Consider the following 25,860-nt stretch of genomic DNA (forward strand, 5'->3'; position numbering starts at 1 on the left):
ATGTATTTTATTCAAGTAAACTTCACAATTAAGCGTTTTAGAATCGTCAATATTTAAACACTACCACCGTTTCAGAAAGCAGCCTTCAGCGAGCAAGAAATTCACATTGTTGCTCTTTACAAATTTACAATGCTATTATTCACAATTAGTGTTCAATCAATCCTCTGATGGAATCCGAGCCTAAATCCAGTTTTCTTCTATAAAGTATTTTTCAAATTAATAATAAGATTTATTAATTAATCCAATCTTAATGGACTTTTTAAAATGTTCAAATGGTAAATTGATTATATTTCCGGTATTGTATTATAAATATATTCTGCATATTTATATGAACTCTTGAACGTTAAAAGGATGCTCAAGTTCAATCCATACGTAAGAATTTTGTTTCCAAACGTCGTCCATACATTTTACCTGATCAGGAACTAAGTATCAGAGTTCCGTGAATATTACGCATACGTTAGAGTTTTCTATTAGTAATTTGCACTGCACATTGGTAAGACTAACGCTTTCCGTTCTTCAGACTCGAACGCGCAGCAAAGTTTCGAAACGAACGTTAGTTTTTTTTTTTTTTTTAATTTGGTCAAGATACGAATATGTTCATAGTGTACAATAATTTATATGTACCAGCGAGCAGGTTGTATAATCTGAATACCTAATCAGAAAATCTTACCAGGAAATAACAAGTTTGTTTGAAGCCTCAATCATTTTCAATACATCATTTTTCAAACGGTTCTAACCATTCAATATATCAATAATATAAATATTATCCAATTATTTCTAAATACATTTGTATATCTTATACATGAAAAAATGGACATTGGCATATCTGATTGACATGAATAGTCTTTACTTTAATCATCATGCAAGTTGGCACATTTGTGTACACCATATATAAATATTTTCATGGAGACGTGTGAGGTTCCTCCTTTTTTTTATATCATAGGTGGCAAAAGAGCAGGAGGCTCTCCTGATGGAAAGTTACTACCACCGCCCATGGACATCTGCAACACCGGAGGGCTTGCAGGTACGTTGCCGGCCTTTACGAAAGGAGAACGCTCTTTTCTTGAATGTTCCCAAGTCGTATCGGTTCGGAAAAACCGCAGACGAAAGCTGATTCCACAGAGTGGTTGTGCGAGGTAGAAAATGTCTCGAAAATTCTTATTCGCTTGAAGCCCATCTTGGTATCGCGTTCAAGCCTTCAGTGTTTTCTCTTTGTTATTATTATTAGTATTTTCCCGATCCTTTATATAGACCTAAAAGGGTATTTTAGGCCCAGAGGTGGTCATCAATTGTTTATCGTGAAGACGGTTTTAATTTGATACAATTCCAACGAATACCACTCAACGAAGACAAACTATGAGTTAATGAAGAAGTCATCGTCTTAGAGTTCAATGCAAACTCTTTCACATCAATTTGCAATTCAAATATTGAGATTGTGATGGCAATAAAAAAAATATACAGGCACATAACATCAATAAGATTTTAAAAACGAAACGGAAAGCGTGTTTGTGGAGATACAATAATAAAACAAGTGATTGACGTGGCTTAGAAAGTCTTCACTTCATAAAATACTATCCAATTTGTTGGAACTCGCTACTAGATGGCGCTACAGTATCGCCAAGACAATTTGTATACATTTGAATAAGGAAAATTTTAGAGTAAGTCGTATCGGAAAAATTTCACAAACAAATTGAAAGAGGCATTTGAAATTGAAAAACAAAAGCCGGAAATAGGCTAGCAGACTATAAAATCAGTTTTTTTTTTAATAACTTCTCGGATTCGAATGCACCTGCCCAAAAAAGTTTCACTTCTTTAACAAATGAAACATTTCATTGAGTCGTTTCAATGTTATTATCGGTATATGAAGTCAACGATCAAACATAATCGTGTAACATATTCAACTCGTAACGGTAACTTGGTTATTCAATCGAAATTAACTTAACCAATCCAATTAGTCGCTTCCGAAAATTAAACCAATTTAATTGGATACATAGCCGTTTCAATTATTTTCACTTTTATTATAATTACCGTTGGCGTTCACTTTTAAATCAGTAGTATATTTGATAGTTGACTATTAATAATTCATATGGAATGACGAAAGCGCCGAGATGGACCAGTGGTTAGAACAATTTAAATTTAACCGTAGAATAGTATTGAAGTCCAAGCTCTAGCAACCAATGAGTTTTCAATCACTTCACTTGTGACTAAATTTAAGTATGAATTTCGTATTCGGCAGTGAAGGTCGCATGTAGTGTATGCTCACCATCCACGAACTCGCATTATGGGAGCGCCGAAAGCGTAGAATATTCTCGAAAACCTTAAGAGGATTGGGGGATTTTCAGGTCGTTATTTAAAGCGTATATTTGAATCATAAACTATGTACATTAAATAAATCATTAACAACATTTGAAAGCAGCAAAGATTTAATCAGAACGAAAATTTGCAATACACGTACACAGATAATAAATAGTAGCTTAGTTCACAGATAATCAATCATCTACGTCTGTACCCACATGCAGCAAGATCTTTATGAACAGTTACCGTATTTTGCGAAACCAGAGCGGTATGCGGCACACTTTGTTCGTGTATATGAATAATTGTGACTTATCGAACAGGGATATTCTACTAATTTATAAGGGTTACGACACGTTCCCGATTCTATTCCGAAAATGTTCATTGTTTTAATAAAATAATAAACGAATAAATGACAACGATTACGATTCGACTCGATTGAAATAAAGTGACAATTTCTTAGTAGAATCCCCCTATTTCGCATAGTAACGGTTTGTAACTGTCCCAGGGCTGGGTAAGGCTACTCTGCACCACGCTGCTCCAATATAGAATCACACTCGCAAAATCAAGGTTAACATACGGTGTTTTCCTTTACTACCGACCACGAAATGGATTATAAACACAAATTAAACACTCGAATATATAAATACTCAGTGCCTCTTGACTCTTATACAAATTATTAGTTACGCCTGCAGCATCTTCGGTCGTAGGTTTTAGTGTATAGGTAGATAGCTATACCTACGCTTTATTCCAAATTTCATTAAATTTGATTCAGCAATTTAATCGTGAAAACGTAACAGACAAATAGATAGAGTTACTTTCGTATGTATAGTATTATTACAGATAAAACATCAGTCGAAATTAATATAGTTGGGGATAAAACATTAAAAAATATTAAATGTTTTAAGGCATTATTTTAATTATCATTACTAATTCGTGGTATTATGACAACCACTGCTTCGGAATTTGCATTCGACAGATTAGAAATTAATTTACTAAAAAATATATCAGTCACGTTATGTAAGATATACTTTCAATATATACACCTTTACAACTGAGTAAGCTGGACCCTATTAACCTTAAAATGGACTGTGTTACCCATAAATAAATATAAATACGAAAATAACTTTATCTGACATCTTACACGGTAAAACCGAACTTGATAAGGTTTGTTACGAAACAAGCTTCATCCTCAAGGAAGAACATAGGATTTTTATGCCTAAAAGCTACGATTACCCCACTACACAACACGGCGAAAACTAGTTTAATATAATGGCAGACAGCTTCTTTGTTTTTACTCGGTAGGTCTTTTCGTAAGCCAATCTGGGTAGGTAACACCTACTTATAAATTGTACCTCTAAACAGCGATAATAAGTATTGTTGCGTTCCGGTTTAAATTATGAGTGAGCCAGTGTGAGTACAGTCCCAAGGGACAGCATCTTAATATACCAAGGTTGGTTGGCATTGGTGATATGTGAAATAATATCTCCCATTACCAATGTATGTGCAATGGTCATTTTTCCTACGCTTACCTCTATGTCATGAAAAAAAAACATACAAAAAAATGAAAATTTATATATTTTTTAATCTTACCGCTTTTATAGAAAAAAAATGATATCTACTAAAATTCCACACAGCCTAAAGAAATTTTTAATGAGGGTAATAGTTTTAATTTTCTGCACATATTATATAATGTATTTATAAAATAATTATTAATATTTTTTTTCTGTATATATAAACCACTGATATCTAGACACGCGGTAGCGTGTCAGCCAAGTTCTAGTAGCAGAACTTGCGTGCAGCACCGTGTGTAATATTACACGAACCATTTGGAGCCACTTTTGACCTCCTCATAACTCAAAAACTATTTGACATAAATGTGTCAAATTTGGCTCATATATTGAGACTTGCGAGATACATATGTGTTCCAAATTTCATAAGCGCATCTCAAATGGTTATTTAGATATTAACGTCTTAAAATCGTCATTTTTATCACTGACTGACCTATAGATCAAAACTATAACCTACTTCCAGGTGACCTAGAAAGTTGAAATTTGGCATGCAGGTAGATAATTAGGCCAATATAAAGGAAAAAATCTGAAACTGGTAATTTTTTATCATTTTATTATAATTTTTCATTTTATTGGGTCTATAGGAACACTTATATACTTAGTTCCTGTAATAACTGTAATAAAAAAAAATGATGTAAGAACCAGCAATCAAAACTTATGACAGCCGGTCTTAATGTGGATTTTAAGGTCTTCACGTGAATATATAACAAGTTGAATACCACCCTTAAGTTTTTTAAATCCAAATATTTCCGTTTTATTACTTTTGAGTATAGCCGACTTTCGTATTTATTACGTTATTAATTAGCATTTAGCGCACATCAATGGTTCAAAATCATTATACTTAAAAAAATAATCATAATAGGCATTTCGGTACACGGCGCGCGACGCGACGCCGGAACAGCGGGATAGGAGCGTTGCGATTAAACCTTAACGCGGACGTGTCTGAGCGAGTGGCAAGTGGCATAAGAATTATTTCAATGCCTTCCGATGGAAGCTGCCTAGTCTATTCGACTGCATATTTTTTGTTTGAGTATATTAGTATACAACAATAAAATAGGTTTCGTGAGACTGTAGTAGAGTATGTATATCGTAACAGGAATGATTTAAGTTTGTACTCTAGCGCTACAAACGGGGATCCTTATTGCTTGGAAGAACAGTATCGAGCAAGCATGCTGATGTCAGCAAAGGACTGGTGAATGGGTCCAATGGAAAAATAGAGAAAGTACATTGGGGTCGTCAACAACAGCAATAGCGCACGTAAAATAACAATTCAATTAAAACATAATTTAATTTGCGAACTAGAAGTCAAAACCAAGTTACAGATATTAAGTAATGTACATATATGTTCAAAGGAAACTATTCTCTATTTGCTTAGCATATTCTACTACTATACACAAATCACAAGGCCTTCGCCTTGACGGTGCTCTTTTCGACATAGGCTCCTCTATATTAAGTAAAGAGCAGGCTTACGTTGGCCTCTCTAGAGATAAAAAACTTAGATGGAGTACATCTTATCCATTTAGGTCCAAGTCAAATCAAGACACAAGAGAGCTCTATTGTAGAGTACAACTGTCTGCGCACGTTATACCACCCCTACTTGGCCAAATTAAGTATAAACAGAAAACGCGTAAAAAAAATCCGGACACTGAATGGGCAATTCACTCGAACATTTCAGAGGTACCTACAAGAAAAATAAGAACGTATAAAAAAAAGACAATTATAGCCCGTAAACATAAGAAAATAGAATAGCTTAACAAAAACCATTTGGTATTAATTTTGTTATTAATAAGTACCTACTAATAATTTATATACAAAAAGTAGTGATATCCCATCAAAAACATAAATGTAAAAATGAGAGCCAAGTTAAATATTATGATATATACCTTGGTTGTTGTCTTCAAAGACAAAAGAAGTGAGATCTAAATTTGTGCCAAGTTAAATAGTCCTTCCTGAAATTTACTTATAACTACATAAAATATAATTTCTTCTTATAACTTGGGGTAATATATTGTTGCCTAAGGTCTGACTTGGCTAGTTCTTATATGTTTATAAACACAAATTGTAGTTTGTGTTTATAAACAAATTATAACTCAGAACATCTAAGAAGAATGGATGTCAGCTCAGTATTGCTTAGTTAGTATATACGTACATTAAGAGCTGCGATGGTCCAGTCACTAGAAAACATGAATTTAAACCAGATATTGCGAGTTCATATCCAGACAAGTACCATTGAATATTTGCGTGCTTAATTTGTGTTTATAATTCATTTGTAACAGGCTTAGAACTTACGAAGGCTATAATATAATTCGTATATGAGAACTAGCCAAGTCAGACCTTAGGCAACAATATATTACCCCAAGTTATAAGAAGAAATTATATTTTATGTAGTTATAAGTAAATTTCAGGAAGGACTATTTAACTTGGCACAAATTTAGATCTCACTTCTTTTGTCTTTGAAGACAACAACCAAGGTATATATCATAATATTTAACTTGGCTCTCATTTTTACATTTATGTTTTTGATGGGATACATAATACTTCACAGATATTACGTTTGATATCTTTAATATTATTATAAAAGAGTCATTTCACCTTCCAAAAGAGGTTTTTGAAGACCTTTATTATACCCAAATTGAAAAGTCGATCGTTACCGAAAGCGTTGTTGTGAAAATTGATAGTGCCGGCGGGACGGAATTGACTTTATTTTAGACGTTGCGTACAATAGCGTTGTTCGTTTAACAGTCGGCTGTCGACTGTCCGCGGCCGAGTGCTATTGTTATTCGATTTTCAAATATTACTTTTTTACTTTCATTAAATATGCCATTGCGACGTCTTGAAAGTCTAGTGTGCTGAATAAACGAACCGTTACTTTAAAATTAACACATTCACTAACTGTTACAAAAATATTTTAAATATATTCATTGTAACTTTATTTTTATTTTTTTTATGCAAAAAAATTAGCGCATGTACTCTTGAGAGGTGAATTGTTCGGTCAGTAATGTTACACTTAATCGTTACATATCTGAAACGTTGAAGTATTCCTTTTTTGTCGTTTTGTTCCTAAATTATTTTACATCAAAAATAAAATAAATTAATTTCAGTTGAAATAAATAAAAGAAAGTTTTTATTTTTTTAATAATTAATGTATCTATTACCTATTCAGAATTTAAAAGATTTTGAAAGTCTTTTATTATAAAACAAGTCCACGAGACGTTATTTAACGAACCGTTGGATACTTTTACCTCTTGTTCATTTGTATTTATATTTCTTGAAAGCATAAAATGCACTCTGACCAGAAATAGTATTCTACAAATAATGTACTGACATTTAAATTTTCGAACGAAAATGTAGATTAAAAATATTTTATGAACTATATATTATAAGAGTTTATTTGCATTGGATGAGGATAAAACTTTAAACTACTGCTATTCGATTTACGATGTACCTAATACGGAATTCTAAAATAGTATTAGGATGGTAGCCCGTCTAGGTAGATACCACCCGATCGTCATTTATTCGCTCGCTAAATAGAGTTCTATATATAGCGGTTAGTATTGTTGAGTACTTAGTAATGTTGAGTTTTAAGTGTGAGTGAACCAGTGTAATTTTCCACTGTACCTACAAGGGATATATATTTTTTTTCATATGGTTAATATGTTGATATTTCATGTTGGGTTTCCGAATATATTATTCGTTCGACTCTCATTTAAACACGATTAAAATTCTCGGTGTTGCTAGCAATTAAATTTTTTTTTTTTAAATATCGCTTTTACTATTACACGTTACTAACAACTCTCGACCTACTTATATACGTATGTTTGTCGCGTTTTAACATGCGTAATAAAATTTTAAAGTGTTAAACGTGACAATGTTGTAGCGTTCACGCCCGTCATGCACAGTTACAGATATTTTAATTAATATTACGAAATACTAAACGTTTCTCGCGACTTTGTCCGCTGAAAATTTTTATTTTATTTACATACAATCTTTTCTATAATAATTAAACCTAGAGTTACTATAAAACAAAATTAATACTGTCATAGAGGACTTTGCTAGAAACATGATTGATTGGTTTTTTAAATTAATGATTGTCTATGGAATCGTTGTAGTATAATAAGGATACTTTTTATATATTTAAAAGGGCTGCGTGTGAGTAAACTTTATGGGCTTAGTCTATTTAATAGATTTAAGGAGGGAAAAATATCTTGTACTGAACCAAAACCAACCGGTTAGAACAGGTCGCGGGTTCAATTCTATCTCACTGTAACCAACATGTTATTTGTTGCGCTTATGATTAATTACGTGTCTCAAAGGCATGCGTCATCACGCAGTAGAGCGACTTAGCGAATTAAACTCCAAATTACTCAATTTACAAGAGAAAAGAGCTGAAAGTCAATTTTGAATGCAGATAATAATTTCTTATCTATTTGGGTTTATTTATTTGTTCGCTCGTACAATGCTTGTTTGATGATGGTACTGTGGATCGGATGTGATTGTGATGGTTGTAATGATGACTGAGCTGGCTTTGAAGCAGATACAGAAATCACGTAGAAAGCGGTTGCATTGAACTTGTGTTTTTTGATTCCGATATTGACACTATCATGCTTGTTGACTACCTGAAAAGTTGCGTGTTATCGATACAGGTGTTCTTAGACAGTATTTCGTTTTTTTATTAAAATGTCAAAACCCATGAACCAAGTAGGTAAATACAGACTAAAAGAACCTAAATAATAAAAAAAAGTTAAAAATAGAATAAATCCTTCATCGTCTCACTCGAATACAACTCGAGCATATGAAAACTGATGCCTTTAAAACAAATAAACAGCGCCCTGAATAATGAGATGCGCATAAAAATTCCTTATATCCGTTACAACTTCCTTAGAGTCTATGGGATAACCCTCTACTTAATAAAGATATTCAATTTTTAACCCTATTCCAAAACTTTAAGGTACAATACAAAATGCAGTTTAATTTTAATGACATGTTCACACTCCTGTATAACTGTGTAAACATAAAATGAGTAGGTATGTGCGCGTGGCCTAAATATAAATGATCCCATACACTATACGATTTATGTTAGATTTAGGGACGCGTTATTTTGAGCGCTTAATGGTTTATAAAATTAACATTAAAACTTGACGTAATTAGAACAATAGCTTTATTGCACTTGTTCTATTTGAAGACAAACCATGAAAAGAGACACTCATACGTAACTTCAATAGTAATATGATTTCTTAGTGATAATTTTTTTTTTTTTAATTTGTTGAATTTTGTTTAAATATTTAAATGGGACCAAATCGGAAGTTATAAAGAATACATTTCCAAATAAAAGCAAAAAAGTATAAATTTATCATTTACTCATTTAACATTTTTTTTCCTCTTTATAATATATTAATAAACTATGATATGTGTTTCACCGACCATCGTAACAAAACAATCAGTCAAGAACTACACATAAAATAATTTGTTAAGTAGGTAAGCGTTACAATATACATATAACTTTATTGCAGAACGCAACATAATGCAACTTCAACTTGCCTTATGTTTTTTAAATAATAAACATATATACATATATAACTAGACTCGACTTACTACTACTAATTATTACTGGGCTGATTCAGACTCATATCATGCTCAGTTAGGGAACACATTGTCACGAGACCATTGGAAACAAATTCTAAAACATAACGTATGTATATATAGATATATATGAAGGCAATCCGCAAAGGAGACTTGGATCAACTCCCGAATCCGCCCTGATTCACTGTTATTGAAAGTACGAAATGGTGAAATGGATGAAACCAAAATAGCCAGATTTTCGTTTCACATAATTCATCTTGATTTGTTACGCTTGTTGTGTTCCAAGTGGAATTAATATTGTACCACATTCATTTTCTTTTTATAAATAATATTTTTAATTAAAACCTCTTTTCTAAAGAAATATAAATTATATATTGTTACGTATGTGTATAATATTATAAAAATTATATATGTCTGTAGTATGTTTAATTTGCACTACCTTTTTAAAATATTAGATTTAGAGATGATTTATTTCCCATTAAGAACAAAGTTCACTTACATAGGAAACTTAAACTAGTAACATAATAATAAAACATATATATAGTTAATGGTGACCTTATTTATACAAACATTCAAATATAATTATAAAGTGTGACAGTATGTTTTTAATTTAGCCTTAAATTTCAAAAAAGATTTTTCGTTAAATATTTCTCTCGGTAGATTATTGTACATTAGCGCTCCCTCAAATTGTATAGTTTTGTTACCATAATGTTTAGTTCTAGACTTAGGTATTTGTAATTTATGTATATTTCGTGTATAGTATTTATGTGATTTAGTCTTAAAAGTAGTTTGTGTGTGTATAGATCCTGAGAGAATTTTTCTTATAAGTATGCATGTTTTGTATTTGTATAATTGTGCTATAGATAGTGTATCAGTTTTCTTGTAAAGTTCATTGGTTGGAAAGCGGTAGTCCAGTTGGTGTAGTGTTTTTAATAGTTTGTTTTGTGATATTTGTAAATCTTTTGAATTAGTTTTGTGTGCAGATCCCCATACTTCTATTAAATATTCAAGTGAGGGTTTAGCTAATGAGTTATAAATAATAGTTCGAACTTTATATGGAATACATCGAACACACCTGCGTAAAGCTCCAGTCAGTGATGTTATTTTAGTTTGCAAATAATCTAAATGAGGTTGCCATGATAATTTGGAATCTAAGAGTAAACCAAGATACTTTTCTGTTTCTGATTTTTTAAGTTTAATATTATTTATGGTTAGGAATTCGTAGTTAGGGATTTTTTTATTTTTAGCAGTAAAAAGCATATAGGAGGTTTTCGTAACATTTATACTCAGCAAATTGCATTGGAACCATTCATTTAGTATATTTAAATCTGCTTGTGCTTTCGAAATTATCTCATGTATTGAGTCTCCAAAAAAGAACAGACATGTGTCATCTGCGTATAATGACACTTCTCCGTGTAATCCTAAATTACCAATATCGTTAATGTAGTTTAAGAATAATAGAGGGCCTAGGATTGACCCCTGAGGTATACCGCAATTGATATTACATGAACTGCTTTTGAAATTTTCAATTTTTACTATTTGTTTTCTGTTCGTTAAGTATGACTTAAGGACGCTAAAAGCTGATCCAGATACACCTATTTTTTGCAATTTATGAAGCAAGATATTATGTGAGACGGTATCGAACGCCTTTTTCAAGTCAATAAATATACCTAAAGCTATCCTTTTCTGATCTATATTAAATTTTATTTTAGAAATTAGATCAATTGTAGCTGCAAGAGTATTTGATTTAGCACGAAACCCATACTGACCTTTATAAAGAAAATTTATTCCAGTGAGATAATTATATATACGCGTGTACAAAACCTGCTCAAATACTTTTGATAGAACGGGCAAAACCGATATAGGACGATAGTTCCCAGGGTCAGTCCTCGAGCCAGCTTTATATATAGGGATAACTTTAGCCACCTTTAAGCTATCTGGGAATACACCGTCTCTGAAACATTTATTAATGCAAAGCGTTAAGTTTTCACTTATTACATCATTAACACATTTAATTGTTTTAGGGGTAATACCATCGACACCTGTGCTTGCATTAGTATTTAGGTTTTTAATGATTGTTTTTATTTCATCTTTTGTACATATTGTAAATTTTGTGAGTGTTTTCGTGTTTTTGTATGAGGATGACATGTATGAAGTACTTGTTTTATGGTATTTGGTTGGTATAGAGTTAGCTAAAATGGAGCCTATTGACGAAAAGTAAGAATTAAAAGTTTCACATATTTCCGTACCATCACTAATAATTTTATCGTTTACTATAAGCTTAGGGAGAATATTATCATTTACGATATTATATATATTTAAAATATTATATATGATTTTCTGATAAAAAAGTTGCCAGAAAGAGAACGCTTCAAGGAATAAAGGCCTTTACACGCTTGCAACAAATTCGTTATCCTGTGCAATAATGATTTAGGTTTTAAACGAAATCAATTTACATTTTGCTGAGGAAACAGATAATGAAAAGAAACGATGACTACAGGAATCAAAAAAATATATCAATATCTTTACATATTGGTATATTTTTTAGTAGTCAACTCCTTTGTTTTTAGATATTTTCAATATTTATTAATGTTCAAAATGAATATGATGTTAAGCCGGTTTTCGGCATATTATTTTTACATCTCCGGGTCGACGAAACACTGACCTTTCGAAAGGTCGGTAGACACATATTGGTAAATGATCTAATAATAATTATCTTATTCGGGATTCTGAGTGTATCAGAATGTAAACAAACTGGTGCTATTTTGCTTACGTGAATAATGAACATAGATTAAAAGTGAATCGGAACTCTTTCGTTCCACGGAATAAGAATTAACATATACACTGTTTTTTTTTAATTCATTGTGTATTGGATAGTAATTACACATTGTTTACAATATGTGAAACAGTCTATATTATCAAGCTTGTTTTAACTTACAAATAAAAAACATCAATAAATCATTTTAGAAAACATTATATTTTATGGCATATTACATATTATGACTAAACCTAATGATTGCTTCCGAACATATGATTTCGCTAATCTAAAATAAAACTAAAAAAAAAAACAAAACTAAGCAACTTTTATTTACTTAAGGCTTAACATGAATTTACTAACTACAAATTCTCTACATTAAATTATTTTATAAAATAATAAGACTATTATTTGTGTAAACTTAACGTAACCAGAATTTTCCCACTCATTTACTTGAGAACTGACCCATGACTTGTTACGTCAAGCCGGAGTTGCGTAATGAGTACTTTTTTCTGTTTATTCAAAATCATTCACAATACGTGTTTTCTGACATAATCATGCATTAGTTAATATTATAATATTTCCTACATAATACGTCAAGATTACTATTGAAGCGATGGGAAGTAATGTTTACTTAAATAAAATACATCTTATTTGAATAAAAAAGATGTTTAACCGCAATATTTTAAATATGGTAATAAACTGTCGAAATTAAAAAAATAATAACTTATATTATAATCTGTATTTGTTACATTTCGATTACAGAATAAGACAAATCGTTAAAAGAACGTAACGTTTCCTAAAGCAATTAACGATAACGTTAGCAGTTATCACTATAATCTCGACGTGGCCGGCTATTTTTACCCCATTCATGGCACGTTTTATTTTCTTTGTCCACGTTTCGTTGTAAGACGTTAAAATAACTTCTAATTCTACTCCTCAGACGGTCGTGCAATCCGGCTATTATAAAAAAATATATATTTAATCAGCGTTTGTAAAGAAGTAAAGAACAGCTATTTCGTATTTTTGAAATGAGATTACAGGTACTGCTCTATACAGATAACAGCTAAATTTATGCTTTATTCCGTTTTGAATTTACATTTTTTTAAATGATAGTCATATAAATAAAAATATATATATGAACGTGTTTATTTTATAAATGTAATATAGTTTAAATTATACTTTATTTATAAGTTTCGTAGAAAATTAACTACTTAATAATATCAAAAGTGAAAGTTAGTAGTTCAGTACACGGTAACAACGTTAACCGACGGTGGGTTCAGTTGCACTGATTGCATAAAACAGTGCAACTAAGCTTACATAGAAAATAATAATACAAACTGTTTTGTAATAGATAGTATATACACAAAATAATATAAAAATATAAATACAGTTTCGATTTGTTTTAAATAATAATTTATCTTGAATTAACAAAGTATAAATATCGATGAAAGATGTGACTAAAAAATTATGAAATATATGATATTGGTTTTATTTAAATTTGTACAATTTCATTTCAAATTTAATCCAACTTTGCTCAGAGTGCTACCAGGATAGCCAGCTCATGGTTACGGTAGATGCAATTTGTCTTAACGTCGTATAAAATAAAAAGTATTTGGTCACTCTTAACTTACTCTACGTCGAAGTAAAATTTTTCAACAGATAATATAACAAGACATATAAAATTTAAATAGTAAAGTATTTCTTATCTGTTACTATACATTAATTATTAAAACTTATTGTAAATGCGCGAATCAAACCCGACAAGGCTAATGCCTAATTTTATTTTAATTTAATTTTAATAAAAAATTACGTAATATACGAAATCAATCTTTTTTTTTTTGTTGACTGGAATAAAAATTAGTATCGTTCTCATACATATATATATATATATATATATATATATATATATATTTTAAGGACTAAGTATTATTTTGCGTGAATAGCCTAATTCTGTCATCGTTTAAAATTAAAAATACATAATCTTCTTCCTTACAAATAAAAATGAACGTTTGCATGTTTTCTTCTATGAATCTATACCAAGGTATTCGTCCAATTGTGAAGAAACTTCAACGAGTTGACCTACGTATTACAGGCCCAAAAGAGACCAGAGTTATTCTGTGTACTTCAATATAAACGTAAAAGATTGTTGTAACAACATCCCTTCCTCCATCCCTTCAGCCATCCCTGCTTCGCTCTCTACTCGAACGAAGCAGGGATGGCTCGCCAGTATTAAATAAATATTTCAAATATGTTTTTCTATTATGCTGCCTGTAATATCCGACAAGTTATTTTCCGTATTATTTGGACATAGGAAGAGCGATTTCTAACGTCTGACTGATGCTTTAGATTATTTAATGCGTAAAATATTACGTCTACTGCATATCCTGTATAATGTTTGCGTGTTTATCGATATTTTTGGCGCCTTTCGTAATATTCGCTATATTGTTTCTTATAGAACAGAGAATTAGCAGATCAAATATTTTACAATAATTATTCCAAAACCAACACACTTATTTTTAACACTAATGGATTTACATGCATGACACTGATTTGAATAAAAAAACTTATAATTGAAAAAGTGCTGCAATTATCTTCTAACATAATTATTATTAAAAAACACGATAATTTAATATTAATCAATATGGTGTATACCGTATATTGAGTGTAATCGTAAAAAAATAAAATATATTAAGATCTCGAAACCGGTAAATCGAAAAACGATAAAAAAATATAATAATTTAATCATTCGTACGATCAAATCGCAGTTGTGATCATATTTTTTTATTTTTTATTTGTTACAAAATGTTTGTATTAATTATTAAAATAAAATGTAGATTGTTATTTATTTCATCTGATTTACTGTTAAGTACTTTCTCATACTTTTGATGCTTATGGTACGTTCTGAAATGATTATTTAATTAAGAGCTTGTTCATATATTGTAATCACATCATTTGAAATAACCCTAAAAAATAATCACATCATATTTCTACTACTTTTAAGACACACGTCTAAAATCTAAACAAAAAACTAAAATTGTTGCAACCGCAGCGAGAGAAGATTAATCGCAGAGCCACAAAGGTTATAGGTGACTGGCTGACCCACTGAATCACCAGAGCATCTTTGTCCAGAACCACCCACGTTATGGTTTGCACTTTTAAATATGTACAAGCCATTTATAAAAGAGAAAAATATTTTTATTCCAGATATAATTTCCATGATTACACGATTCATCGCGCAGCACTAGTTATTGTAATTCAGTATTAATCGCTGCGTAGTAGTTAAACTATACGAAATGCATTTTTATTTTGTTCTCTTTTACTCGTTATATTTTTATTCCTAAAAGTGTACTAAGTTGTCGAAGACTGAGGGTAGGTACAAAATGTCAATATCTTGTTTTCATAAAGTACATTAACAAACATTAACATCAATATTTAAATTATATGATATACTTTCATTTGCGAATATTGAGTAGAAATTATTCTCAAGCCATAAAAGTCAAAGAGAAATGATTGGTGGGCATGATTCGAATTGGGAATCAACATTAATTACAAGCGTTATATTGTTTATGGCCAGTTGAATTGGTGACGAAGAAAAATTTACACGTATAAAGACGATTGAGTGAAGTACTTCTATGGTACAGTGGTATACTTTTAAGGAATGCTTCACACGCCTAAGGAATAGTGATTGCGAAAGTCCAGTTACTGGCGACTGGCTAACGACAAGTCGTAGTTCCAATTCACCGTGGATACATAAGGCTTTATTCCACCAAGTTACGGTTAATAGCCGCACGAGTAAATACATACCTTTTACGAGGCGCACGCCTTCATAATCGAGTTATAATAAATCCATTCACAATACACGAATACAAAAACAAAACCCACTCGAGCACTGTGAACACAAAATTATAGAAAAAAAGGTTACGCTGTCAAAATAATAGGAACATAAAACGCACACATTTTGAACTGGGTTTTTGGAAGAATAATAAAAAAAAACTTGCACAATATTTAAACAGATGGGAATTTATTTTCGTTCACGCGCGAGGTGAGATCGTCCCAGTGTTACCACACCAAAGTACACTTCATGCCGGAGGGAATCACGGTACTGACACTGAGTCGGAACTCAGAATCGTTTGTTTGGTCGTCACTGATTCTGTCTCTTTCTCAATATTATTTTAGTTAAAAGCTCCATCTATTGTTGAACTACAAAAGCTGTTAAGGTTTCCCACTCTGACATTTTAATTACAAGCGCACGCTATGAACACAAGATGGCGTTAATCACTTTAAATATCTTAAAACCAAGTTAGACTCACATACATAAACCAAGTAGTGAATCAAAAATTTTAAATAAAAAATATATATATATTGATTTCTATCTTGTTCTATGTTTCATCATCTACAATTATTTACTTTAAAATAGTTGAATTAAAAGGTTACAACAATGTATCATTAATTTATCTATATTTAGTTAATTTAAATATTTGTGAACCATAAATGCTAAACCTATGACAGTGAGAAATAAAAATAATAATAATAAATTTAATTTATCTGCCAAAAATCATGGCTTCAACAATGCCTTGTCTGTAATAACATTGGCTCACTTATCCTTTCAACAGGAACTGCAATGTAAAGATTTTAAATAAATAATATCCAGATAGACTTGCACAAAGTCCCAGTCTCGGTCAGTCAGTGCCCAATATGAACGTTAATAAATAAAACAAAGAGGTTTTACTTGGAAAATATCTTGAATTCAATTATTCACAAAATATTCCTATTTTACACTTACTACTATATCAACGTAATGATACTTTACATGATAATTCGGTATCAGTCAGTTCTGTAACAACCTTAATCAAATTACTATTAGATAAAACATTTTTTGGTTCATAACCTGAAGATACCCATGATTCTAGTACTTCTGTGCTCGGCAACATCGTCCTTAAAGTATTTCTAATGTAAATATATGCTTGTGGTGAATATTTGTAAATACTAAGTGCAAAATTTTTCAAATCATCCGTATGTCTAGTGGGCATTGCTAAAACTAGGCCATTTGTATCTTCCCTAATCTTATCCTGTAACGATAGCAAAATTCTAGACTTTTTCTTTCTTTTCTGGTTCAATATATTCCTCTTCATTTCTATTACTTCCTTAACGCGTAACAAAAATCTATTCTGTCTTTTGAAAACTTTCATTCTCGATTTTAATTTCTCCTTTAAAGTGACGGCTTGTCTTTGCATCTTCTGGACTTCAGTGAAAAGCTTTAGGAGTTCGAGGCCATCGTCTTCTTTAGATTTATTTGTTGCTCTGTCAATATGTACTGAGCCATTCGTTAAGGATTTGTTATTCAATATTTCATGCTGCATTTCTTCTTCATAGTTATATTCATCACTGTCCATTAAATAATCTTCATCTTCATATTCATTATCTAGAGTCTCTTCATCTATGTATTCAACCTAAAATAGTTACAGACATTTTAGTGGTAAGGAAAGTATCCTTATAATACATTTTACCCAAGATTTTTTTATTCACTAAGCATTTGATAAATGGATAAATAACTACTAGTCCCTTGACAAAAAACTCCATGAATAACATAAAACTAAACAAATGTAGTCTTATTTTGTGTTATAAAACATTTTCTATGATTATCTGATACAAACATTATTTTTCTAATTGTTTGTATATTAATTATAAACATTTAAAAGGTCCTTTAATATTTTTTTTATTACTAATATATTTAACTTTACCTCTAAAACATGTTTTGGCAACTTCAAGGAGGGAACAGCTTTACTTGTGAGAACCACGGTATTATCAGCATTACATTCAAAACAATCTACAGAGAAATGCTGCACACATATATAAGAGTAGTCTGTTGGGGTCCAATTGTTCCTTCCTGTCAGGTCTGTCCATATTTGTCTGAGATTTGTATCTTCAGGAAACCTTTAAATACAGAACTATAACATTTTAATCAAGTATGTCATATCTTTAAATTACATTCATTACAAACCCTGATATGGGTTACAAATATTTCTAAATGAGTTTTAGTATACCTAAAAAATAATTCAGAGTCTATATTCTTCGATTCTTCACATCCCAGCACTGCACATGTTTTTGTTATCTCTGTATCAGCATCGGCATTCTGTTTAAGTTCCGGTGCCACCATGGCTGGAAAACAAAAAAGAAACAATTGTTTTTGCTGTAAAAATAACTCAGTTTGTCAAACAAATAGCAATAGTGCCATAGATACCAATAGGGGTTGACTTTGCGCGGCTTTCCTCATTATCCTTTATTTTAACAAGACCTTGACTAAAACTCATGGTTATCAAAGAAAATTCTTGATGACATAAATTACCTACTTAAATTTTTATCATGACATTACAATGACGATAAATTTATTTAAGAATTAATAGTACTACACTAGAAAGCTTGACTAGGGCGCCAGTATCGGCCTCTTTTAAAGGTTATATTAAAATGCTTTGACAGTCAAATGCTTTAAATAAGTCGAAATAACAAGTTTATTTTATTTATTTTTAAATTGAACATTGACCAATATTATACTTTATACTGGACTAAAAAAATGCTTATTTTAAATTAAAACTGGCTTGACGCTACGCTACTTCAAAATTATTTGACATTAAATGCAATTGACATTTACCGCGTGTACAGATTCTAAATAATGTAGATAAAATAATATCATCTAACATTCAAAACTACCAAAACATGATTAAAGAAATATTAATGTAGTGGCAAGCCACAGAAAGACTTCAAAATTGTGTCACATTTTCCGTCAGAAAGTCATCATTCACAAAATCATCCCAATACGCAAATATTAGACGAGATCTTTGTTGTTCTGAGTTTTATGTTAAGAAAATGGTTGACCCAATATTTGATTACCAATTTAGGCTTATTCTAATCGGTGACAGTACCGTGGGCAAGAGTTCATTGCTGAAATACTTTACAGATGGAAAATTCGCAGAGGTAATAACAATGTTTTTGTTGTTGTATAACATTTTTGTAAATAGGTGAAGTAAATTACGCATAATTTTCAGCTATCCGATCCAACTGTGGGCGTTGATTTTTTCGCACGGATCATTGAAGTGCAGGATGGTACAAGAATTAAATTGCAATTATGGGACACAGCTGGTCAAGAGAGGTTTAGATCTATAACGAAATCTTACTACAGAAATTCGGTCGGAGCTCTCCTCGTGTACGATGTGTGTAATCGGTCGAGTTTTGAACATATACCACTTTGGATGATGGAAGCGAAAAGGCATATAGAACCACATCGGCCAGTATTTGCTCTGGTTGGATGTAAAGTGGACCTCGTTGGTAGTGATAATAAAAACGGTGCAAGAAGAGAAGTATCCTGCGAGGAAGCCAGAATGTTTGCCGAAGAAAATGGTAATCTATTTTCATATTAATATTTATGAAACCTATTTTACATATATATATTATGTGTTTTAGTTTTCTCATTAAATGTTAATTACTTCATTTAACATAAATAATGAGACTTATCATTGGAAGTTGCCCATTATCACCACTATCAAGGCTAAAAACAAGTTTTGACCTAATTAGGAAATGCATGTGTATAAATTGAATATAAAGCAATACTAATCAACTAAGAAGTAAAGTACAATATGTGTAGAAAAAGAATTATCATATTTGCATAGCTAAATAATATTGGATACATATATTTTTCTTTATGTTTTTCCAGGCTTACACCATGTGGAGACATCTGCAAAAACAGGATTAAATGTCGAACAAGCATTTATTCTTGTCGCTCAAGAAGTTTACAATCGCATACAAACCGGAGAATACAAGGTGGAAGATGGTTGGGATGGCATCAAGACAGGATTCAACCGACCCAATGGTATGGACTTTAACCTGCTTGAAGCGGAGACAGTTCAGTCTACCTGCTGTTAGACAAATATTATATTTAGATGTAAATATTGACTCATATTAGATTTATGATAACATAAGTATAACTTTATTGAATATGTGATTGACACATCATCTTGATGCGTCATCGTCCTCAGGTCATAATTCTGGAAGTATGTTTAAGTAGATCTGCCCTTCAGAATATACATTTAATATGCTGTAGATTACCTTACTTACTTTTACATATTAACTAAATAGACATGTTCCGAAGTTTAAAAATAATATTATAATAGTGCCAATAGATATCATTTATTATTTCTTTTAAGAATTCCACTTGGCTGTAAATAAATATATTTTAATGCTCTTTTTTCATCTTAATGCCAAATGTTCCTTTGTTTTCTCTATGTATATGATTCTGAACAATTTGCGTTAATACTGTTTGCCATTATTGTAACAACTTTGAAACATAACAGTTTCATATATTTCAGTTTATATACACAAATGAACCAAAGAGTTGGATATCATATCTGAATCTGTTCAAAAAGTTATTTTAGTTTTAAATTATTTAAGTGACAATACTAACAATGAACTACACTTGGAGTAGTTGAAGTTTTGTACCTGCTATAACAATGATTGCTGAGGATAGACATGTTTTTTACATCAAAATATAAAGATAAATAATGAGATAACAAGATTTTTACCAATTTGTAAATAAATATAATAATTATCACAAGAAAATCACTATAGAAATGAGTAAATTAATTAGCTTATTCAGTATAGTCTAACCTCTAGTCTTTGATACATTAGTAATTCCGTTTGTCCCAAGTATTCAGAATTTACGGTGTTTAAGCTAAATGCTAATTTTTCAATGGTTATTTAACTATTATTTGAAATAATTTAAATTAGTATATTTTGATTATTTTTGAAGAGAAATTTAGTCAAAATAACAATTTTATTCTTCCTATATAAGTTGACTGAAAAATCAGTCACTAATAAGGTAAAATTAAATGTCTATTCTCAGTATAACACCCATTATTGATAGTTTTTGTAAGAATAATAATCCCTTATATTTTAATTAAAATTAGAGTAAATTGAATTAACAATTGGGAATTATATATTTTGTTATCAAGGACACATTATTACCAACATTAAATATACAACAGTTGATCTGTTGCATCATGTGCCTTTGTGGAATGCAAGATATATAATGGGGCAAGTAAAATATTAATTACAATTAGTTTGTTTAGTGATAAAAAATGTTTGCATTAATTTGGCACCGGTTTTATTAAGGTATTGTGAATTTGATAATTATTTTTTAAAATACATAGAATTGCTTAATTAATTGCTCATTATAGTTAAATTTGTGTTGTTGAAAAACAATATTGGTTTTCCAAAAAGTTTGAGACACTGATATTGCAGAAAAATGTACCGTCCAGAGTCTCAGTCACCTTGATTTCGAAATGGAAGCTTTATTTGATGTAAAAAAAAAGTTAATTCTAATACATAAGTCTTTACTGTCACTACAAGGGTTTACTAATAATAAATTAGTATTTGTTTTATTTTTATTAATATGTTTTTAACATATTAAAGTTTGTCCGATATATGTATGTGTGGATTCTAAAGTTAACCTATGTACAACCAGCGTATGAGTAAAATACGTAAATATTAACGCAACACACAATTATTTTATCACATTATATGTGTAAAGTAGGTATATACTAATTAATAAAACACAAATAATGTATGTCACAGGTTTATTTAATAATGCAATTATCTCGTCATAGCGCTGTTATTATACGCTTTTATAAATGAAAATAAATGTTTTGTTAATTATTTTGTTAAACTTTAATTTAATTATCCTTATAAACCTCATGTTCATTAATTATGTATATACCATGTTATGGATAATTTAGAAAATAATAGTTAAATAGATGTAGGTTAAAAGACCTAATTCATTTAATTGTTTAGTATTAATTTTTCGTATATTACGAAGAAAATATTCTCGTACGGTTTTATCTCCATCATATATTGGATCGGGAGATGATGACACAAAATACTAGGTCATTTGTACCAGTTTGGCGGTTCTTCAGCGGTCTAATTACGTAAAGGCAAAAAGGAAAACGATGGTCATAGCGCTCGCACCGGCGGCCCAATCGCGTGGGCGTTAATCGAACGCGTCGGATAAATAACGAGTGTCGAACGATTTGTTTCACAAAAATGCTTGTATTTTCAGATAGTCGAAAAAAAAAGAAGTAGGCGGTAGCGTAATGTCATACTTCTCGGGTGTGACTTACAGCCCGCCATACCGACGCGGATATATTAATTTAAATAAAACAATTCAACCATTTGTACCAGGCTAATTTTTGCATAGCTTATCATCGTCGAGTAGCCATTCACGAAAATCACCTTGCCATACTTTTCCGACAGTTCCCAATGGCCGCCATACCACTGCAAAGGAGTTTTTTCGCTAAACGATTTGTACCACCCTGAAACTTTTTTTAACAGTTCCCTGTATGATCATAAATAGAAGTCTGATAATGCCATACCTGTGGGAGGTGGCGAATGTGAACAATATTAAGAATAAGATTTTAAATTTTATTCGTAATTCGAACGATTTGTACCTGTATGGCACTAATTTTTCCTGTAAGTTTGAGGTTTAATGAATATTAAGTTTCCAACACCTAGGTGGTGGCAATCTTGTCTTATAAGCAGATGTTATGTATGGTCTTGGAACTATATTAACAACGCGACTGTCTTTGGAACAAGAATTCTGGGGTACATAAAAATAGGGATGCTCGAGAGAAGGCGATTCAAGAAATTATTGCTGAATTAAACCGAAACGTAATTCAAACTGATATTAAGAATAAAATTAAAAGTATCCGCATAATGTACAGAAGAGAACTACTATTAATCATTAAATCGAAAAAGAGCTGCACTGGATATGACGATGTTTATAAACCAACACTAAATTGGTTTAATCAAGCAGATTAATTTCTGAGGGCTGTCACAATTGCAAAAGAAAGCTTTTCATGCTTAGTAAGTACTAAATTTTAAACTGGATAATCGGTAAAAGTCGGCCACCCTGTCTGGCTTATCAAACAATAAATCAATAACTCTCGAATTCATATTCTATCGCATCGAAGACTGTGTCGTGAATCGTATCTATACATTATTTACTTCTAATTATATAAGTCGTATAGTCGAATTCATAATAAGAAATATTGAATGGTTTAAAATAAAAATAGTATTTTCTCATAAAGATGTTTTTAAGCTGGAAAGAAAGCCACTTTAAGACAGAACTCAAATATATATTTTAGAAGTTATGTTAACTTTTAATATATTTACTATTTAGCGCGCTTTGCTAGCGATTCCATTTGACGTACGTTTGGGACAAGAAATCTAACAGTAGCTGGATTGATTAGACAAATAAATATTTGGTCAAACGTGACTATAAAAACCCATGCAGATCACATTTGGCAACTGTAATCAAGCAGCATTTAAGCAAAATCTCGATAACTGTTGATCATTGTTCGATCAAAATTTGTATTTGTTAATTTTAAATTTTTTCATAAATAAAAAAACTCCCTGACGTTAACACTAACTCTTTTTTTGTTTTATACTATCTGATTAGTTATTTATTGAAAATAAAAATTCAATATTAATAAAAATATGTTTGTCCTGCGTTAGCCTTTAATTTAATATAAAATTATTAATAAGAAAACTTTTCTCCGTCCTCCACCTTCATATCAATTTATTGCTATTTTAACTGTTGGTTAACTGCTCTTCATTATCCTACAAAAAATTATATTAACAAGAATGAATGAAACATAAATACCATCAATTATTTGCTTAGTGGCTTTTAGTGTTGCCAGATTCAGATTATGTTTAATTTATTTACAATGTTAAGTGTTTTATTAAAAGTATAGCTTTTTTGCTAATCTCTAGTATAATTACAGTCTTTTCATAGAAAGTTCATTCATTTTGTTTTCATCCAATCGTCACGCAATTTTTTACTCTATATTTGTTTGCAACTATAACAAAAAATATATATTCCAGGATATTCATAACGAAACTAGTTGGAGATGAAGTGATATCAACAATATCAGAATCAATCGATAGAAAAGTTTTTGTCCGACCCAGCTCTTCTCAGACCTCAGCGACATTCGTTTTTGAAGCACCCTTTCGAAAATGCTAATTAGACAGCATAAACGAAGCTATTAAAAGATTATATAAAATGTCCAATACGAAGAATAAGCTATTAGACGAATTTGATCATTTTGGAGATTTTGTGACTGCAGAGTTACGAAAGATGCCTGAATATGATGCCATGTTGTGCCAGTAAGAAATGCACAGTATTCTAAGAAAGTAAAGGTTACGTGCTTCTCTCTTTCTTTAAATAATTTACCTTCTATGTCTCCTTTAGGAAATTTACCTACTACACCTTCACCAACATAAATCTACATAAAAATGAAATGTGAAATGGCATGATCATGGATAGGAAAGATTAAATATAAATATAATTTTATCTCTCTATATTATACCTCCAGAATAAGCTATATAAAAAACACGATTTCCGTCATAGGTCCACCACTAAATCACAGGTAATAATAATGAAAGCCTTATCAGTAATCAGTAACTATTTAACGGGTTACAATGATTAGTATTTTATAAGAATCACAATTTACATTTACTTACTCAGGAAGAAGAGTCCCAGTATAAAGTGATTACTAGTATGAATAATATATTACATAAAAACATTTTTAAAGCTGAAGTGTGTGTATGGATAAATGCACTAATCCCGAGAACTATCGCTGTTAAATTTACAGTACCAAAAATATATTTACTTTTAAACTATTGTTAGACCGGTGTTAACTATATCTAAATATTTTTTTTTCTTTACTCCGTAGAAACCTGAAAAAAGAAATTGACTTATACAAATACGTCATTGAATGAAACTAGGCTAACCAGGCTTTAAAAAAACTGCTACTGCTGTTATATATGGTGAATTTATAGTTTTTTAAAAGTTATAGTAAGTTGTTTCTAATTTAGCTTATGAAGTAATGGTCTCCTTACATGTTAGTTCAATTTAATAACTTTGACAGTTTTGCCAAGAAAGCAGCTAATGAAGGATTATATTCTGTTTAATATGAACCCAACGCATCCCGTAGACATTTTACGGACTTTTAATCAATGGAACAGAATAAAAAAGACTAGGTGGTTGAGTTTTACGCAAGCCCATCTGGATAGGTAGCACCTACTCAACATATACATTTTAGCGCAATACAGCAATGTTGTATTATTATTGTTAGGTTCCGGTTTGAAGGGTGAGTAAGCCAGTGAAACTACATGTACAAGGGAAAAATATCTTAGTTAACAATGTCGGTGGCGCTTTGGCGATGGAAAGAATAGTAAATTAAGTTTATATTACGTCATGGTCAACGTCTATAGACTGTGGTGACCACTGACCATCAGCAAACGTATTCATACACTACACGTATTCTCTTTTCTTTCAATATGCTATAAGAATTTTCAATATATTATTCTATTATTATATTTTTTCAATTAACTACTATGTTAATATTAAAATATATTTGTCATGCCTATTTTAGAATCTAATGTTTATACGTTTTTTAATAAAATATTTACTATATAAACCTCGAATATTTTTTTGTACTATAAGTTTTAACGAAAAAAATATAAAGATATGGCAATTCTATGAAATGTTGTAAATTGATTTGAGTTTGTCAACACAACAAAATGTCAATGATATAATTCATTTGATGAGAG

At 30.8% G+C, this 25,860-nt stretch overlaps 3 protein-coding genes across 3 annotated transcripts in view; 1 reads left to right on the forward strand and 2 right to left on the reverse strand.

Annotated features, from left to right (window-relative positions):
* LOC125066674 overlaps nucleotides 1-16,288 on the reverse strand; it is a 176,158-nt gene extending 159,870 nt beyond the window's left edge. The window contains exon 1 of the mRNA XM_047674884.1: nucleotides 16,006-16,288. The gene's annotated coding sequence lies outside the window, so the exon portion shown is untranslated. The remainder of the gene's footprint in view (nucleotides 1-16,005) is intronic.
* A 636-nt stretch (nucleotides 16,289-16,924) lies between these two features.
* Nucleotides 16,925-18,817, reverse strand: LOC125066844 (THAP domain-containing protein 1-like). Its single transcript, XM_047675132.1, has 4 exons — nucleotides 18,443-18,817; nucleotides 18,246-18,360; nucleotides 17,943-18,135; nucleotides 16,925-17,651 (listed from the first exon to the last, which is right to left on the reverse strand). Exons 1-4 carry the CDS (start codon nucleotides 18,510-18,512, stop codon nucleotides 16,992-16,994), a joined length of 1,038 nt encoding a protein of 345 aa, XP_047531088.1. The 5' UTR covers nucleotides 18,513-18,817; the 3' UTR covers nucleotides 16,925-16,991.
* Nucleotides 18,818-18,966: 149 nt separating this feature from the next.
* Nucleotides 18,967-21,906, forward strand: LOC125066936 (ras-related protein Rab-39B). The gene is made up of 3 exons (XM_047675266.1): nucleotides 18,967-19,173; nucleotides 19,245-19,596; nucleotides 19,910-21,906. The coding sequence occupies exons 1-3, from the start codon at nucleotides 19,066-19,068 to the stop codon at nucleotides 20,116-20,118; spliced, it is 669 nt and encodes a 222-aa protein (XP_047531222.1). The 5' UTR covers nucleotides 18,967-19,065; the 3' UTR covers nucleotides 20,119-21,906.
* Nucleotides 21,907-25,860: the final 3,954 nt, after the last annotated feature.

Source organism: Vanessa atalanta, chromosome 10, assembly GCF_905147765.1.
Source record: "Vanessa atalanta chromosome 10, ilVanAtal1.2, whole genome shotgun sequence".
Taxonomy (NCBI): Eukaryota; Metazoa; Arthropoda; class Insecta; order Lepidoptera; family Nymphalidae; genus Vanessa; species Vanessa atalanta.

What these genes read in the sequence shown, in the direction of transcription:
- LOC125066844 (XM_047675132.1), bottom strand. Translation starts at nt 18,512, where the DNA reads ATGAGTTTTAGTCAAGGTCTTGTTAAAATAAAGGATAATGAGGAAAGC. An exon ending in CGCAAAGTCAACCCCTATTG is followed by an intron (nt 18,361 to 18,442) that starts GTATCTATGGCA and finishes TTTGTTTTCCAG; the next exon opens with CCATGGTGGCACCGGAACTT. An exon ending in TGCCAAAACATGTTTTAGAG is followed by an intron (nt 17,652 to 17,942) that starts GTAAAGTTAAAT and finishes TAACTATTTTAG; the next exon opens with GTTGAATACATAGATGAAGA.
- LOC125066936 (XM_047675266.1), top strand. Translation starts at nt 19,066, where the DNA reads ATGGTTGACCCAATATTTGATTACCAATTTAGGCTTATTCTAATCGGT. An exon ending in CAGATGGAAAATTCGCAGAG is followed by an intron (nt 19,174 to 19,244) that starts GTAATAACAATG and finishes CATAATTTTCAG; the next exon opens with CTATCCGATCCAACTGTGGG. An exon ending in AATGTTTGCCGAAGAAAATG is followed by an intron (nt 19,597 to 19,909) that starts GTAATCTATTTT and finishes ATGTTTTTCCAG; the next exon opens with GCTTACACCATGTGGAGACA.